Genomic DNA, 17,257 nt, shown 5'->3' with positions numbered 1-17,257 from the left:
TACCTTCTGTGGTAGTGTTGAAGTGAGGTAGCAAATTACAGTACATCACTGTGTAAAGCAATCACTCCAGCCACTTCAGACAAGCCTCGAGGAGTCTGGTATCTCACTAATCATAAAGTTGCTTGGTCAATATTGAATAATTATGTACCTATATTCTTTCTATTAGCTTAAAACACGTTCAACTTATAAATAAAACAGAGATCTGAACAGCTCTTTCCCATATACAGCAGTGTACTCAAACAGACACCTGATCTGTGTTCACCCAATTCAAAGAACACATACATATACGTACAAAACGTTGCATATTCTAGGCACACAATCATAATAATAGCCAAGTTCAATAAATATTAATATCAGAGATATATCCTCTGGATTAGATTAACAACAAATATGGGAAGAAGACAAATGGATTTTGAGGAAAAATAACAAAGGGAACAGCAAGGTGAATGATTTCAAAGCTTCAAACTGAGTTCTCAGTACACATAATGTGCACAATTTTCATTGCACGTCTCCTTTTAACTGTTTAGATTCTCAGGGTGTCCTTCAACATTTAACATTGCAGATGTTTCCATAGCCATCTGTTTGTGTGTATGGGTCCTCCGGTGTCTGCTTAATGAGTGGCTCCACGAAAACCTGCGACCACAGGTGAGGCATAGATAGGGTCTTTCTCCTGTATGTGTCCGCTGATGTTTTGTCAGTGATTTGTACCGTGTGAAGGTTGCCCCACATTCATTGCAAATATACTTCTCTGATTTAATATGAACATTTTGTTCGTGTTCTTTCATGTTGCCCAGCTGCGAGAAGCCTTTACCACACACAGGGCAGAGATGGGGTTTCTCTCCTGAGTGGGTCAAGCCATGAATATTCATATCCTGTCGAGAATAAAATCCTTTCCCACAGATGATGCATTTGTATGGTCTTTCCCCTGTGTGGCTCCTCATGTGTCTTTTAAGTCCCTCTGAACGGGAGAAGCAGCTCTCACACAAGCTGCATCTGAAAGGTTTCTCCCCTGTGTGGGAGCGGAAGTGCCGACGCAGCTCTGAGGCCTTGAAGAAACGCATCCCACAGTCCGAGCAGCAGTGAGGTTTTTCTGGCTGCTCCTCGTGTGTTTTTTCGTGTGCCTTGCAGTGTCCTGACTCAGAGAAACCTTTACCACATACCGAGCAGGTGAAAGGCCTCTCTCCAGTGTGCATTCGCTTGTGACGAACAAGTTTATTAAGTTTACTGAAAGTCTTCATGCAGTATGAGCACTGATGAGGAACCTTTGGTTTCTTTGAGTGAGTGAGTTTATGCCTTTCTAACTTTGAAGGCCTGTTGAACACTTTCCCACAGTCAGGACAGGGGTGCTTGTTAGTCCTCTGGTGGCAATTCTGGTGTCGGATCAGCTTTTCTTGTTGTGTGAAACTCTTATCACAATGCTCACAGTGATGAAGAGTCTTAGGCTTCCTCGTGTGCACAGGTCTATGCCTCTCTAGCTTTGATGGTCTGTCAAATACTTTGCCACAGGTGGAGCAAGGGTAACACTTGTCTAATATATTGCACCGTAATTGTTTACGGTCTTCTGGCTCAGTAGAGACATCAGTGGAGTCTGAGTCCGAGATTGCCTTCACAATAATTTCTGCAGGGCCTGGGGAACAATCACATCAAGCAATATCCGCTGAGTATTTTGCTCCATAAACTCACAGTATTGACTGATGTGTTGGCCAAAAACACATGGAAATAGAGTAACACTTACTTTCCTCTGAACAGTCTGTTTTAGACACAGATGCGGTGTCTGGGCCCATGGCTGCAGCCTGTAGAAGAAATGGGGAAAATATATGTAAACACTATACAGCAGGGATTCAGTGTTGAGCTAAAACTAGGTTTTTCAAGTTAATATTGCTGCAAAATTGGGGATTATTTTGTCCATGAACACACAACATAAATACTAATCCTTTCAGATTTTATGTCACTAAGAAAAAGGAACAACATATCAGTGGTTCTGCTTTCCTGTTGTATGTTATTGACCAATGCAGTAGACTGGCTGAGAAATTAAGTGTCATCTTTTGTTTAGTAGGGAAAGAAAAAGCTGGTGTTATGTGGATGGATAAAATACTAGACAATAATGATGGTGGTGACAGAAATTATGTGATTATGATGACCTTTCGGAGGGTTGTTTCAAAAGGCCTAATTTCACTGCCATCCAGATCCAGCCATACCATCTTAAAGTCTTCTGATTATGTTTATTTTTTGTTTAGATGAGGTAAGTCAAGCTAACATGAGATACATCTGAGAGGGTGCAGGGGTCTTTCTCTGACCAACGAGTAGTTTTCTTTACCAGATTCCTATCATCTCTAAAGCAGGATTAGTTAGTGGTCCATTCTGGAGATTTACATCAGCATCGCCTGTTGAGATTGATACTATTATTATGATTCACCGAACAGATACTTTGCTTGGACATTTACACTGCTGACTTTATGGATCAAACTGCAAATCAGTGACATGGCCAGAGGAGGAAAGGCAACAGTTACAGTTGACAATATCTGAGTGCACATTGAACCCCACAGTAACCGGTGACGAATAATAATAATCAGAAATCACACTGATAATTGTATACAACATCTGCATACAGTCAGTGCAGCTACGCTGAAATGTCTTTGACTTGAGTTTGTCATGATGCCACTTCATGGCGGACAAACGCCGATAGCTGCATGGTTAACGTTACTCTGACATCGCTGAGGTCGGTGGCTGTACAGATGGACAGTGAGTGTTTACCTGGGACACGCATGCACACAAAAACAGCTAGGTAACGTTAGCTAACTTAGCCGAAGCTAACGCTGGGGCGTCAGCTAACCAGACCGGTAAAGATTGAGCAGAGCATGCACGATTGAGTCCCACCTCTCTAATAATCCTTAACAGCAAAGGTCGTCACATCTTTCTTCCCACGGCGTTTTTAAACTGTGCCTACTTCACGCCTTAACATCGCCTAGCCAGCCCCAGCAGCTGTCTGCTGCTGCACCGAGGGGTTGATGCTGCTCGTCGCTCCGTCGCTCCTTACGTGACACATTCAAAGACCCCACGTAAATTCGGACTTCAAAATCTTCAGACAGAAACTTGGTAGAAAGAAGAATCATTTTATTTTAAGTGAAAAATATGAGCAACAAGTATACAGTAGACACAAATCATATACTGGCCAAGGCTACCAGTCAGCTGACTTACAAGTTTTGTTTTCTTGCCTTTTCTCAAAAATCAAACAAAAACATGTTTTAGCTACCAGTTCAAATAGGCTACACACCCTAAATGCTCACAATACATAATGAAACATGCTGTTGACCAAAGCTACACATGATGTTACAAAGCTGAATAAGTTATTAGACACAAAGAAGACACATAGGCTACATTACATTATTAAAAAAAAAGTTTAATTTTTGTATTAAATGCAGATAAACTGCGAAATAATCAGAAAAATATGTAGACATAGGCATAACGAGCCAGTAGACACTAAATGTAGTGTTTTAAAACAGATTATGTCATAGTAATATCATCAACAGACTTTAAGTGGGATATGACACATGGCTTTTGTTGTAACTTTTGTAATGCTGGTTAGAAGTTATAAACCCCTTACAATGTGCATTTCATTAAATAAATATCTAATGTGTAATATTTCATTTTTACATTTAAAGAATCAGTAAAGTGAGATCAAGAAAAAACTGATCCAGAGCTAACCAAAAGATGTTTGTTTAACTGCCTCTACACTATTTTACTGAGATAGAGTTCTGGATGCCCCACGCTTCCAGGGTCTGGATCCTGAAATGCCTCTTGCAGAGTGGGACACTCTTGAATGTGTCACAGTGTGCTGTGTATCCTCCCTTTAGGTCTTCCTGCAGGCAAAGAGCATGTCCCCCATCACCACCTGAGAAAAGATACATACATCATTTCTGCACACCCAGTGTAAGCTTACATTAGTCACTACTTTTCAAGAGGCCTATATTCTATTATTCTGTGTTCAACTGACATACCAATAATGAGCTGACTGTCATTGCCTGCTATGAACATGGCTGCTTCCTGCTCCTTGGCTCTTTTTGGCTCACTGGCCCTAATGGGTTCATCTGCTGGGGCAGTGAAGGGGATTGTCAGGAAGCTTGGGTCCTGGGGAGTCCCAGCAGGGCAGGTCAGAGTTGCAGTGGCCATGGTGGAGATTGTGTGGGAGATGCCACAATTGGACACCTGGCAGGAGACATCATTGCTGCTTCGAACCTGCTGTGAAGGAGCTCTTCTGGTCATAATGTTAACCATAGCCCGCTGGTAGCGCTCCATGCCAGGACGCAGCTAAGAGAGTAATCACATTTGTTATTTGACACTCATTGTGGTTGAAGAGGAATCTTAATACATGACAATGAATATATCAGGTCACACAAAATCCTTTTGAATTGCTTGGGGTAAGACTCACCGTAAAAACAAAACATTCCCCTGTACCAAAATACGAAAGTCCCTCAGAGTCATGCCTTCTTCTTTCTGTCATATCTGTGGACAGGAAGGCACCAAAGACCTGAGAAATGAAAAATTATCATCATTATAAGTATTAAGACATTTCTAAAATGAAGCCAGAAAAGAAAAGCATGTGTATTAAAATAACTCGCTGTATGTTACCTCTTCATCCATAGTTTTGATCATCAAGACCATTGGTTCATGTCCCTCAACATGTGAATAGAATCTATGAGAGAAAATAAAGCATACCCTTGGGTTGTTTTTGATATACCATAACCTGCAGTGTCATTGATGGCTAAATGGATATCCCATTGACATGGCCTATATTCATGTCATGTTCTACTAGGAGCAAATGTATTTTATCAAAAGGAAAGCTAAGGTACAAATGCAAGACAAGGACACAAACACTGTTTGACACTGTAAAATGATCGTTTTCTGGGTGTCATTTTGTGCATAAACAGCATTTGCAACACTCAACTGTAAAGTCACTTGACAATCACACTCAAAGCAAACATGTTTATAGTGAAAACACACAGACTTTTTCTGTTGCGTAACTGGGAAACTGTTTTTCACACAGTGCTCAGAAGGTTATCATACATCATGAGTGCTGACTTCATTAAATATTGGCAGTATGAACTGATGGAACTGAAAGATATAAAATGTTTCGATGCTAGGATTAGAGTATTAAACAAAGGTTATACATACGAAGCAAGGCTTCCTCTGTGTTCAGCTGTGCTAAACAGCCTAATGGGACTGAAAAGGGCAAAGCGCTCAGGTATCCAGGCCCAGATGACTCTCATCTCGGTTCCTGTCACAACACTGGAGCTGAAGTTGGTAAAGTTTACTGTCTCGACCGATTGCCTGTAGAAATAATTAGTGAAAATGAGATACAAATTAGATGAGTTTGAACATTTACAGCTACACAGCATTAACCACTAAATTTTCACAGTAATGCCAGTCCTAAATAATACAAGGTTTTGTGAAATAAGGATAATTAATAATAATAAGGATAATTTCATATTTTATTTAATCAGTTCCTATCACGGACACGCTTGTCATTGGCTCCTCTGTAAATTTCTCTATTAACCAACCTCTTCTGATGAATGCTGACACCTTTTTGCATGAGAGAGTCCTTGTTGGCGTTGAACAGGAGGTTGAGCTCTCTCCGTGTGGCCATTGGGATGAGGAAAGCCGCCTCCAGAAGCTTCTCAACTGTGCAATGGCGAGCTATTTTCTGCACAAACGTTTTCATGTCGGTTCTAAAGTCCTCCACATCTGCCACTCGAGATGTGACAGATACTTTGTAGAGGCTGAGTAAGGCCAATGCCACCCTTCAAAGAATGATAGTGAAATACTTTTACTGTATGGTTTATCTTCATGAGAAATCAAGTATTCTCACATCAGCATTTTGATTACATGTGAAAAAGTAGCTGCAGCATACCTGTAGAGGACCTTGTAGCCTTCCAGTAGGTAGACATCCAGCACTCTGATGGCGTATGTGAACGGAAGATCAGCAAAGATCCACATGATCCAGTCAGAGTAAAACTCAAAGAGGTTTTGGTGAGAGCTGGCGATAAGCTTACGGATGCCTCTGCAACACCTGTTAGCAAGGTCTCCAAAGGTCATACAGGAAGCACGGTAGGTGAGGAAGGTCTGGTCAATGTAACGCTTGTTGGGGTCATTGTAGCAGATAAGTCGGGCCACACTGTGGAAACACTCAGCTTCATTCTGGCTGAAGTGGATGATGAGGGAGACCAAGGCAGGTAAGATGGGGCAGAAGTTCATGTCTGGGAAGTATTTGTCCAAGCAAAGAAGGATCTTTTTAACGGAGTTCAGGCCAGCTTCACTGAGACAGTATCTAGATAAAAAAAAATTAAAAAAAAGTGTATGCAGTGTGTTAATGCACAGTTATAGTACATTTTCTATGTCTACCCACTTGACTCTGAAACTATAAAATTAACCAAATACATGTTTACTGTGTACTACTGCACATTTCTCAGTTTTGATTGACAGGCACAGTAATGGCAATAATACATGATGAGTACCTCGGTATTTCTCCTGCCTCCATATACTCTGGTACTGGGTGGGAACTGATGTTCTGTTCTCCATAGAGCTTCTTAGTCAGTTCTTGAAAGACATCTCTGTCTGCTGTGCCAGACCTGCTGCAGATATCACATCATTTTTCACACGAACCACACAGTTCAATTCAAGTCATTTAAGTTTCCCTCTATGCCTGTCTTTTAAACATTTTCAATCTTATGAATTATGATTTTTTTTTAAACCTGGAATTGATGCTGTGGATGATATGATGGTAAGCCTTGGCCCTCAGTGTGTGTGGCATAGCCCAGAATCCTTCTCGTCCCATTGTTTTCAGCCGCTGGTGCTCACTCAGCTGGATCTGCTTGTATTTTTTTGCAGCTTCAGGATCAATCATCTCCCAATCCACAAACTGCCCATACTTCATTCCCAAACAGATGCTTATCTCCCAGTTGTCTGACTCAGAGATGGTCATCATGGACACTGACTTGAGACTGCCTTTGCTGCCTGAGCAAAAACATGGACAGATACATTTTATTTTTTGTTTTCCTAAACAATGTAAATTGCCTACAAACCATTCTCATTAGTATTATTCTCATAGTATTTACATGTCATTATGAAAGCATTATTTCAGTACCACTTAGTTCTCTAGAGGGTGAATGCTTGTTTGGTTTAGACTTCTTGGTGACTCGAACACCAGCCCCATCTCCTTCTTTACTCTCCTTTTTGGTTTCTTGAGGCTGGTGCAGGGAGCTTGCTCTCTGCCTCAGTAGACTGGACCAGTCAAAGCTTTCTGTCTTACGTTGTGAGTGAAGCTCTGATGTTTCATGACTGTAAAAGGACCTGGGGAACAGTTGATTCATAATCAATTGTTTTGTCACACCATAAAACACAGATGCAAATTAAGGTAATTAAACATTGTTCTCTGATATAATCACTGACATGATTTGTATTAAAACAGTACAGGTTTTGAAGTAGAAAGTGAAAACATACCTGGAGCGAGGTCTTGTATAGATTTGGTCTGTCTCTGTCTGCAAACCATAGTTCTTCTTGTCCTCTGGACTGTAATAGGATTGAGACCTTTGCCTGCCACTGCTTCCAAGCATTGAGTCCAGGTCTTGCACAGAAGATGTGTGCATTGAGATTGATGTCATATTTCCACAATTGGAAAACTCTGGTGTTCTAGGGACATGAATCATGTCCAGTCTTGTTCTTCAAAGAAATACAAGTAAAAGGGTAATATGCCTCCTGTTAGTGGCTGCACATTCTGAGAAGGATGAGGGTTTTATACACGCCTGTGGGCTGTGGCTATGTGAGCGACGCATGGTTTGTTTATGGTGAGTTCAGGCCCTGAGAGTGAAAAAATTCCACATAATCCCCTGTTGTAACTTTCATACGTGTGGGTTATTCTGAGAAGCAATACTGAGAAGTAGTCACAGCACCCATAATGACGCCATAAGCAGACCTGAAATACAAGGAATAAAAATTCCATATCTCATATGGAATTTTTTAACAAAGCCACCTTTTCAAACATGATTTGACCTAATGTCCTTCAAATAACCCTACTCAGTGCAATGCATATAACAGTTGTTTTTATGTTGCATGCATCCACTCATTTTCTACAGTGCACTGTTCTGTGCCATTGCCACTGACACATTTTACTTGGAAAACTATCATAATAGCCTATTTATAATTCCAAATAAGGTCATCAGAAAAAATGTAGGTAAATAAATAAATTGGTCTTTCTCTGAAACTGCATCAAAATGTCAAATGAATCTATTCCAAGAAATCTTAAGGGGTATTATTCTACAAAACACCAATATGTTATGATCCAAACAATACCACTGTTTGGTTGTGAAACATAAAACCTCTACAAGCACTTATCTCATATGTGGGCTTCACATGTAATTCAGCTGAAAAACAAACTCCTACGCACCACGAGTGAAGACAGCATGCTGTCTGTCATTCCTTCATGCCATTTTCCATGGAGGCTGGGACAACATGAATTCAGACGTAAATAGTAGGCTATGAGAGGCTATGGAAATTTTACTGATACTCTTATTCACAGAAAACACACGCTCGTTTCGACAAGTATTAACTTAGGCCTATTTCAAATTAAATTATAAAGTACTGCTATACAAAGAATATTTCAATTACCGGAAAATGTGAAAAGTAGGCTATATTGTCTATTGTTTCCCACGAACAGTTCAACCGCGATGCTGGAGTCAAACGTCCCTCGCCGCCTGCCGTAGTGACGTCACACCCAAACAAGAAACAGTTTGCTGGTGATTACTGTCGGATGGTCCAAACTAAGTGGATTTTCATCTCTTAGGCAACTTTAACCATAATGTCTCAAGATTTGTGGTAAGTTATGGATGCAAGAGCGGTCAACTGTACTATAAATTACTACAGCTGGTGGTACTAACCCTGAAAACGACTCTTTTGATATCCTGCTACTGTAGCTATTGTAGCTAGCTCTTCCCTTTAAAGACCATGGATGTATTAGGTTAATATTAAGCCTAATACAAAAACTCCCAGCTTCAGCAGACCATTACTTTTTGCGTTCTGTGTTCAGATGCTAGAAAAGGCGGTTGTCTTTGTATTTACTGCTCAGGTTCAAATCTGGTAACGTTTGCAGAGTCGAAAGAGGAAGAAGACAAAACAATGCTAATAATGTCACATGATGAATGTAACGATTATGCTCACGCTCTCTCTAACAACACAACGATCAGTTACTCAACACGTCTGTGTTGTTTGCTAATATAGTGTAGGTCAGGCTTTTGAGGTTGTTACTTTAGCTCCTTAGGTTTTTTTTTGCAGACAGTGAAATATGTATTCAACATCATTACATCCCAGGATCAACAGCCACCAACGAAATGCTAAAACCCTTTTGACAGTCTGTCTATTGATTGCTGATCATCACGAGCTAGCCCGACATCTAGCGTGTATTTACTGCCTTTAGGATACACATAAGTCAAGTGTTTTCACCCTGTGCCAGTGCACTGAACAGTTATTTGGTCTTAAGTGTCTGTCATCATCATCATATTGATCATGAAACTTGTTAACCCCAATTATCATGTGGCTGCTTATATGCCAGGGGTCTCAGTTTACATGGTACCTCTGTCCCATTCACTGACCTGCAGGTTACAGAACTATGATGCCACTTGTCGCCTGGCGCAAGAAATAGCAGAAAACATTCATGAAAGGAACAGGCAGCAGAGAACAGGGGGGAACCCTGCAAAGGTAAGCTGTTACGTGGTGTAGCCTACAATTTATTTCCCCAGAAACAGTAAGGGGACCTTCTATAGTAGTCAGTTGTTGTGTGAATATTTTCTGTCTTTTCAGATCAACATGACACTACGGGCGTCACTCCAGAAGCTGAAACAGAATATCCCCCAGCTGAAAGAGGGTTTGTTGCGAGCTTCATCATCTCGGCGCATGTATCCTTGTGACAATGTACCAAGCAGTGGAAGTCATGAGACCAAGATTACATTTTGGGATGGAGGTTTTCTTTTGCCTGCAGTAGCTGCTGTCTTCCTATAGAGGGCACCAGAGTGTTTTTGAAAGATCTACCCTAACAATGAGAGTATTCCCTATTAGAGAGCAGCGGTGACCTTCTGCATGACCTTAACATGTCCTGACCAGAATGCAGTCAGAAGCTGACAGGAGGCAGAACCTCATCGATGACCTGCTAACTAGAGAGAAGCAGCTCAATGCCACCTTCAAGGGAGACATCTCAGAGCCAGAACCTTCCAGGTATTAAAATATTGGCAGATTGTTTTTATTCTAAATGAGACGAAAAATTAGAAAGAGATATTTTTAGCAGTCAAACAAGGTATTCTCTGCTGTTATGAGCCAGATCACTCCACTTACCAGTAGGTCTAGTTTTTAAAGGTCTGTGTAAATCCTATCATGTTGATCAATTAAGTACTTAAATTCATACTAGAAGCTCACAAGTCCCTCTTCTTGTAGCCACTATCGCTGGTGGGAATTCACAGTGCTTATTCACAGAAACAGACAAATCCTTGTTAATGTATATTGTGAACTTTTATTGGCTGCATCAACGTTACTGTCTACAATGGCCCACTTGGACAGCACGTTGGTAAAGAAAAGAAAGTACACGGATAGTCAGCTTGATGCTTGAGTAGTTTAAGAAAATCCTTGAATATCGGAATACGCTCAATCTCTGTTACTTCTGAACAGCATCAGCGGGGGCCAAACCAAGCACCACCCCATGATGCTTTAGGAGGCGTCCTGCTCAGAACACGTCACCTTTCATTTGGTGATTTTCCTCTCAGGGATCTTTCTTTTTTTTAATACATAAAATCTAGTGCTGGTTGTCCAATTAAAAATAATGAATCCTCATTCTCTTGTCTATGCCCTTGACCAGAGGGGTCATAGGTTTTATTCTCTGCTTTGATGATATGTCACCGGTCACTAACTTTCTGTGAAAGTCTTTGTACATCCGGTATGACCCGTATGCCATGACCTCTCCCTGTGCTATCACTCGGAAGGAAGTGTCTGTCTGCCATTTTGACAAGGTGCTTAACTTCGTAGCTCATTCTTTTTCATTAAGAGATTTGCTTTGCACTGTTGATCACACATTTGGCAACACCTGAAATGGACACGTAGACATTCATTCGCAATCATTCATATGATTGTATGTAAGTGTGTGTGTGTGTGTGTTGATGAGCAATGATGGAAGGGGTGAGTTTACAGTTTGTAACCCTTCACTGAGCATTTACTCTAATATTTATGGAGCTTATCGAGAAGCTGAATGCCACAAAGGATATCCTCTTCATCATCTGATATCATGACAGTTTGACAGCTTTGAAGAACCTCTGGCAGCAGGTAGCCATTACTTTGTGTACGGTTTGACCTGGTGCGGGCCCGGTGATATTTGTTTGGACAGGAAGAGGAAATGAAGTTGTGTTGTGAACTTCATCTGGCTTTTTTTTCTTTGCGTTTTACTGTTTTTATGTCACAGAACCATCAACATTTATACAAAAACGAATATCTGAAATGACGGTAGAGTGAGACCAAGCATCGCAGTTTAGGGGACCACTTGCTTTAACTGATACCTTGATATGAGGCTGCATTTTTCTGATATCTTTCCCAAGCTCTTGGTTTTGGGATTGATCTGCTTTGCAGTGCTTTGCACAGACTTTCATGTTTTTACAGACCACACACCCAATTGCATGAAAGGTTCAGTGAAAAAAAAAAAATCTCAAATGACATTTGCTAATACATTAGCTTGGCGACTGTAATCACGTGGTCGTACGGTTTTTAGTTTTTGCTCAGTGTGACCTAAATTTAATAGCGATATGTGGTGGGTAATTTGGATTTGTGGGTAGGACTTGTTCCCACTGTGTGGTCTCCAAGGACCGACAGAATGTCGGAGGAGGTGGATTGGCCATGCTTGGATAATCTAAGCCGCCCTTTTTTTCTTTTGAGGTGGGGGCAGAGAAAAGAGATGGAGGTATGAGAGGGGACTTTAATCTGTCCTGGAAACAATACATTTTAAGCATCTCCATTTCAGACTAAGGAAAAGAAGGACATGGTGCCTAAGTTGGTTCGCTTCATAATTCACCGAACTTTCCTTCGTATTTGATTGCACTGGAAATAGTTGTAATCAGTTAAATCTCGCCTGTCCAAGTCACTCAGTCAGGACCTGAGCGCCCAGGCCAAGAGACTGTTGGTGCCAAGAGATGTGCCTGACTGATTTTGGCACTCCCCACTGGTTGGTTAATTGGATCTTCACACACTGGGCTCTTGCATGGAGGAAGTGGAGGGCTGGCACACAGTGTCATAGTAATCAAACATGTCAGAAAGAATTGCTTCACACACTCCTCTGATGGTATCAGGCTCAGCCAACCAGCTTTTTGAATGGGCTCACAATGCTTTACTGACCACTTTAGTAAAACATTGTGAGACATGTGAGTTTTGGTAAAATAACGTTTTTGTATTTAAATTTGTGATAGATTTAAAAAAAAATGCACTAGTATTATTTCCATATTGATAAGCCATTATACAGCTCAAGTCACTTTTCCTGGGCTCGACCACCAGATGACTTTCTCTGAACACGCAAAGTTAACTCCAGCCTCACACTGAGGCTTTGAACCCAACACAACAAGACAACACTCAGAAACAACAGCTTAGAGCTATTTGCCGAGTTTTTTTTTAAACCACACAGTGGTGTTCAACACTACGCAGTATGAGTTCTCTGGTCTGTTGCCCTGTCAGAGCTAAGCCTCCCCAGCAGTCCACACTCCTGTGACAAATTAACATGCACTGTTTATACACAGAGCAAACTAACCTGGTATATTTCAATCATTCAAAACACGTAAAAGACAAACTGAGCAAATAAATACTTTCTTTGATGTGAGGAGCTTTGTTGTCATGAAATGTTATGAAGAGTACTGTACTGAAAAATGGAACATGCTCAGTACAGATGTGTTTGCTGTTAGAGTCATACAGATGTGATATTGTGGCCCCATCTGAACCAGGCACAATGATCGTGTTTGCTTATAAAGCTAAGCTCACTAATGCGTAACGAGTGTTTAAGACTCTTAGCTGGAATGGTGATTGACAAACAAAGAGCATATATTTGAAATCCACTTTAAATTGTAGCTCTCTCTTGGGTGATTTGTCTTTGATAGTCATGACAGCTCTGCTTTGTTGGTAGGAATAGTAATTCAATTGTCTGCATTTTATTATGATGGTCCTGTTGTTAAAAAAACAAAAACAAACTAAAAATAGAAATGAAGTATTGCTGTGATGATGTTTATAGGTCGTCGTTGATGTCTGGAGGGGCAGGAGCAGGTGAAAGTGGTGCAGCCAACCCCTGGCTGATCAATGAACCAGATGAGACCAGAGGGCTATCCTTTGGGGAGATCAAACAGCAGCAACAACGAATCATTGACGGTAATTACACGTGGTGGAATAACAGCCAAAACTTAGATGGACTGCTTTTCTTTCTCCTCACACAGTATGTTCCATTGCATGATTGTGTAAAAATGTTTTCAAGTACCGGTTCGTTTCTATTTTATAAATTAACATCCAGACCAAATATGGGCATAGCGCTCATTCATAGTTTTAACATTATCCTGCTTCATTTGGGAAAATATTTGCACACAGTACGACAGTCCCATCATAAATGTTTGCAAAGAGTATATACATTACACAATGACGATAAAATGAACAGTAAAATAAATACAATGGGGGGCATAGTGAAAATACAATAAATATATAGAAGAGTATTCTCACTGCATATGAACAGATCTATGCAAACATGATCATCCTGAAGACATATTGTAAGCCATTGCCGGCTTTTTCCTGTTTCCTGGCTCTGACATGACTTGAGCACGCAGACGTTAGTTCACCTGACTCCATGTGACACTTCATTGCCATGTCTCCATTACGGCTCTGGTTATTGTCGATTTGGGATCAGAGATTCCTGCTAAGACAGTGAAACCAAACCACATGGAGGTTTGTAGTCCCTTGTGGGATTTCTGGTGGAGTTGGGTAATGGTGAGCGCCTGAACCTGCGGTCATAAAAAATTCCTGTGGTAGAGAGTGTGTCAAACTTGGAAACCTACAGAGGCCAAATTGTTTCTTTTTCCTGTTTTTTCTTTTCTTTTCCTTTCCTCTCCTCTCGTCTCCTCTCCTACTTTTTCTTCTCCACCTTGGCCTGCCACAGTTGTAATAACAGGAGTAAAGCCTGAGTGGGGTAAAGTACTGAATGACTCACATGTGGCACTGTGAGCTAAGCTGGACCCCAACAGCCTGTCAGCCCTATTTTCCAAATAGTTGCCACATTATGATCAGCAGTGTATACAATGATTGCTCCCATCTTACAGCCGACTTGTTAAAAAAGAATGGAGGCATTACTTTATTGTTTGGTTTGACGTACCCCCCTTGATAAATCACAAATTGATTCTTGTGCAACCCTCTGGGTAGTCACGTTGACTTTTTTCCTTGAGTATGCTGTCTTGTTTTCTGGCATTTTCTTTCCATGTCTATGTAATATTTTAAAATTTATTTCCCCTCTTTTTTCAGCCCAGGATGCAGGCTTGGATGCACTTGCAGCTGTCATCAGCCGACAGAAGATAATGGGCCAGGAGATTGGCAATGAGCTGGATGAACAGAATGGTAAAGTTTAATGTGCATGTGCGTCTGTACATATTCGTCAAAAAGATTCCAGACACATTACACACCGCAGTGTGAAAGCAATCAGACATACTTGTTCTGCAATGGAACGACTTGCCTCATGTAACTTGCTGGACGGTGATACTCCCTCACACCACTGACAACACTGACACAGTTAGGACCGGGCAAACACACACGCCCCGGCATGAGAGCTAGTGACCTCACATCCATGTCATGGCTGTGTCCACGTCTTTATCCTTTGTCATACAACCCACAAGACAAAGTGACCTCTCTTCTCAAGCTATTAAAATACAAAAAACTCTTACGAATTTTGTTCTCTGGAAACAGTGCTCAGAGCTAATGGTGGGTTTCAAGTTATTTCTGGCCCCATCAGTCCATAAATAGCTTCCCTCACAGGTAGGATGTGCTACACAGAGAGGAGTGCATCATTCCAGACTGTTTTGTCTGCTCAGACCGCCAGTACGTGAGACATAAGACTTGGGTATGATCATCTATCAACCAGTGAACAATTAGATCCTTTAATGCATCTCAGAAGACTATAGCAGTTAAGATGTCAAGGCCCTAGAGTCTACTTTACAGAGATGTATTCTTGTATTCCTGTGTTTTTATTATTTAATTGTAAGTGCTATATATTACGTATACTGACAGTGAGCCAGAACATGCATTAGTCCACCAGCTTCTGTTCTGAGAAGTAGGGAAAGAAATACTTCAGGAACTGCAGGTCGATAAAAAAGGAGTGGATAATTTAGCCCACAGCAATAATAAGTGGAGAGGCTGCATAACACAAGACTAGTGTCTTTGTCACAGACACATCAGAAGGAGTGTGTAGTAGACTCAAGCTTTCACTCTCTCTCTCTCTCCATGGCTAGCCAACTTCGACTTATAATACACAGCTCAGGGCTTCAGTAATTAGTGGGCCAACTAAATCTGCTATTCTGAGTTGAAGAGTTAAAGAGGAACAAGAGGTTGAAGCCTAAAATCTCAACAGAGGGATTGTTAAACCTTATAAACCAATAGACAGCCTAACACCAACTTAAAATGATTGGTTTGGAATCTTCTTAATGTTTGTGTCTAGATTGGTGTAACATACCAGTTATCGTCTGTTTCTACCCTGGCGACCAGCTTCCAGTTGGGAAAAGATGGTCTTATACTATCCTGTCATATCCTGTCTGAGCAATTGTACCAAAACACGTCCAGAGGTTGTATAACTGAGTGATCGCGACTTGGAAACAAACGACCTTCCTTTCTGCTGGGAAGGAACGGCAGATGTTTGGCTGAATTTGGGCGACGCCAATGGGAGAAGGGAAGAGAAAGAAAGGAAAGCTGATTGTTTTAGTCCGCTCTACTGTTACCATATTGAACTAGAGACGGATCATTGCTCTAAGGCTCTGACTGGCGTGTTTTTGTTCTCGTTTTTTCAGCTTGATGTCAGTGTTTCCAATAATATTAACTTGAGTGGGTGATGGGAGAGCTGTAACTGAGAATTAGAGCAGCTCCGATGTAAGTAAGAAGGAGGCAAATGATTTCGGCCCTGGAAACAATTGCCTGTCACTAACCCTATATTTAGACCCCACATGACTCTTAAGCATGAGTTTGATGGGAACTCAACTCTTTATGTCTGTAATGGCCCAAATATCTATGCCACCTGTTGGTATTGTAATCGGCACCATGTGTTGAAACCCAAACTGTGCAAATTTGTAGAGGCCTGCACAATCCCCTTACGCTATTTCCCAAGCATTTCTTGGTATGGTAGCCAACGAGATAATGTTGTATGGTAGGTAGAATTCCCACTTTGTCTCATGACTGGCTGAACTAACTAATAAAGGCATAAAAATGCCACAACAAATACGTTTAAAAAAAGAAAGAAGCTGTATACTGTAGGCAGTACTATGTAACACTCTCTTTAGCAAGGGATTTGCTGAATTTGGATCCATTATTCTCTTTACTAGTGAGGTGTTCAGTACAACAGGCTGCAAAGAAACATTGATTGATCCACCTCTGTGCTTTCTGCTTTTACAGTTGGAGAGATGTTCTTTTCACGATACAGTATTCTGCACTGTTTTTTCCGTCAAAAAAGCCTTTGCTTATATCTGACATAAAAGTTTCTTTGGATCTTCAGCCGTCCACGGGGCTTGTTTCCATAATGTGCCACACTTGATCATGTGCTTGTCTGAAAACCTCTGATGGTGACTTTTGTGGTGTGGATGTGGAAGCAGCAAACGCTTTTCTTCTGATCCATATTTATTCAGGTGTCGTTACACAATAGAACAGTTCTCCACTTCTTTTAAGTCCTCCTGGAGATTTCAAACAGGGGTTTTGATTTGTCTTTCCAGCAATCCTTTGAAGTTTTTTTGAAAATGTTCTCAGTCTTCCAGACCTCAGCTTGACCTTCACTGGTCCTGTTAACTGCCATTTTGAGACATTACAAACGGAGGCAACAGCTACCTGAAAATGCAGTGCTGACCTCTCCTGCTTCATTGTCCTCATCATTTATTGCCGATCCTTGAGACAAGGTTTGAAAAGTCAGAAATTTGCATCACCTGGCTGTCTCTGGCTTCGACTATTAAGAAGCTATTGCCTTGAC

General features: G+C 41.1%; 2 protein-coding genes across 2 annotated transcripts in view; one reads left to right on the top strand and one right to left on the bottom strand.

Annotated features, from left to right (window-relative positions):
• Positions 1 to 3,734: 3,734 nt before the first annotated feature.
• Positions 3,735 to 7,703, bottom strand: LOC310994473 (TBC1 domain family member 24-like; the record flags this gene model as incomplete). Its single annotated transcript, XM_083983177.1, has 11 exons — positions 3,735 to 3,892; positions 3,999 to 4,308; positions 4,430 to 4,528; positions 4,630 to 4,693; positions 5,173 to 5,328; positions 5,559 to 5,798; positions 5,909 to 6,325; positions 6,513 to 6,629; positions 6,750 to 7,011; positions 7,142 to 7,347; positions 7,498 to 7,703. The coding sequence occupies 11 exons, from the start codon at positions 7,701 to 7,703 to the stop codon at positions 3,735 to 3,737; spliced, it is 2,235 nt and encodes a 744-aa protein (XP_083839303.1).
• A 1,044-nt stretch (positions 7,704 to 8,747) lies between these two features.
• Positions 8,748 to 17,257, top strand: part of stx8 (syntaxin 8) — a 41,197-nt gene continuing 32,687 nt past the window's right edge. Inside the window, exons 1-6 of the mRNA XM_083981850.1 lie at positions 8,748 to 8,868; positions 9,648 to 9,747; positions 9,850 to 9,944; positions 10,150 to 10,260; positions 13,295 to 13,428; positions 14,563 to 14,655. Coding sequence (XP_083837976.1) covers positions 8,852 to 8,868; positions 9,648 to 9,747; positions 9,850 to 9,944; positions 10,150 to 10,260; positions 13,295 to 13,428; positions 14,563 to 14,655 — 550 coding nt within the window. The 5' untranslated portion in view covers positions 8,748 to 8,851. The remainder of the gene's footprint in view (positions 8,869 to 9,647; positions 9,748 to 9,849; positions 9,945 to 10,149; positions 10,261 to 13,294; positions 13,429 to 14,562; positions 14,656 to 17,257) is intronic.

Source organism: Trachurus trachurus, assembly GCF_905171665.1.
Source record: "Trachurus trachurus genome assembly, chromosome: 1".
NCBI classification, from domain to species: Eukaryota; Metazoa; Chordata; class Actinopteri; order Carangiformes; family Carangidae; genus Trachurus; species Trachurus trachurus.
Note: the sequence above shows the minus strand (reverse complement) of the source record. Positions and strands in the feature narration are given on the sequence as shown.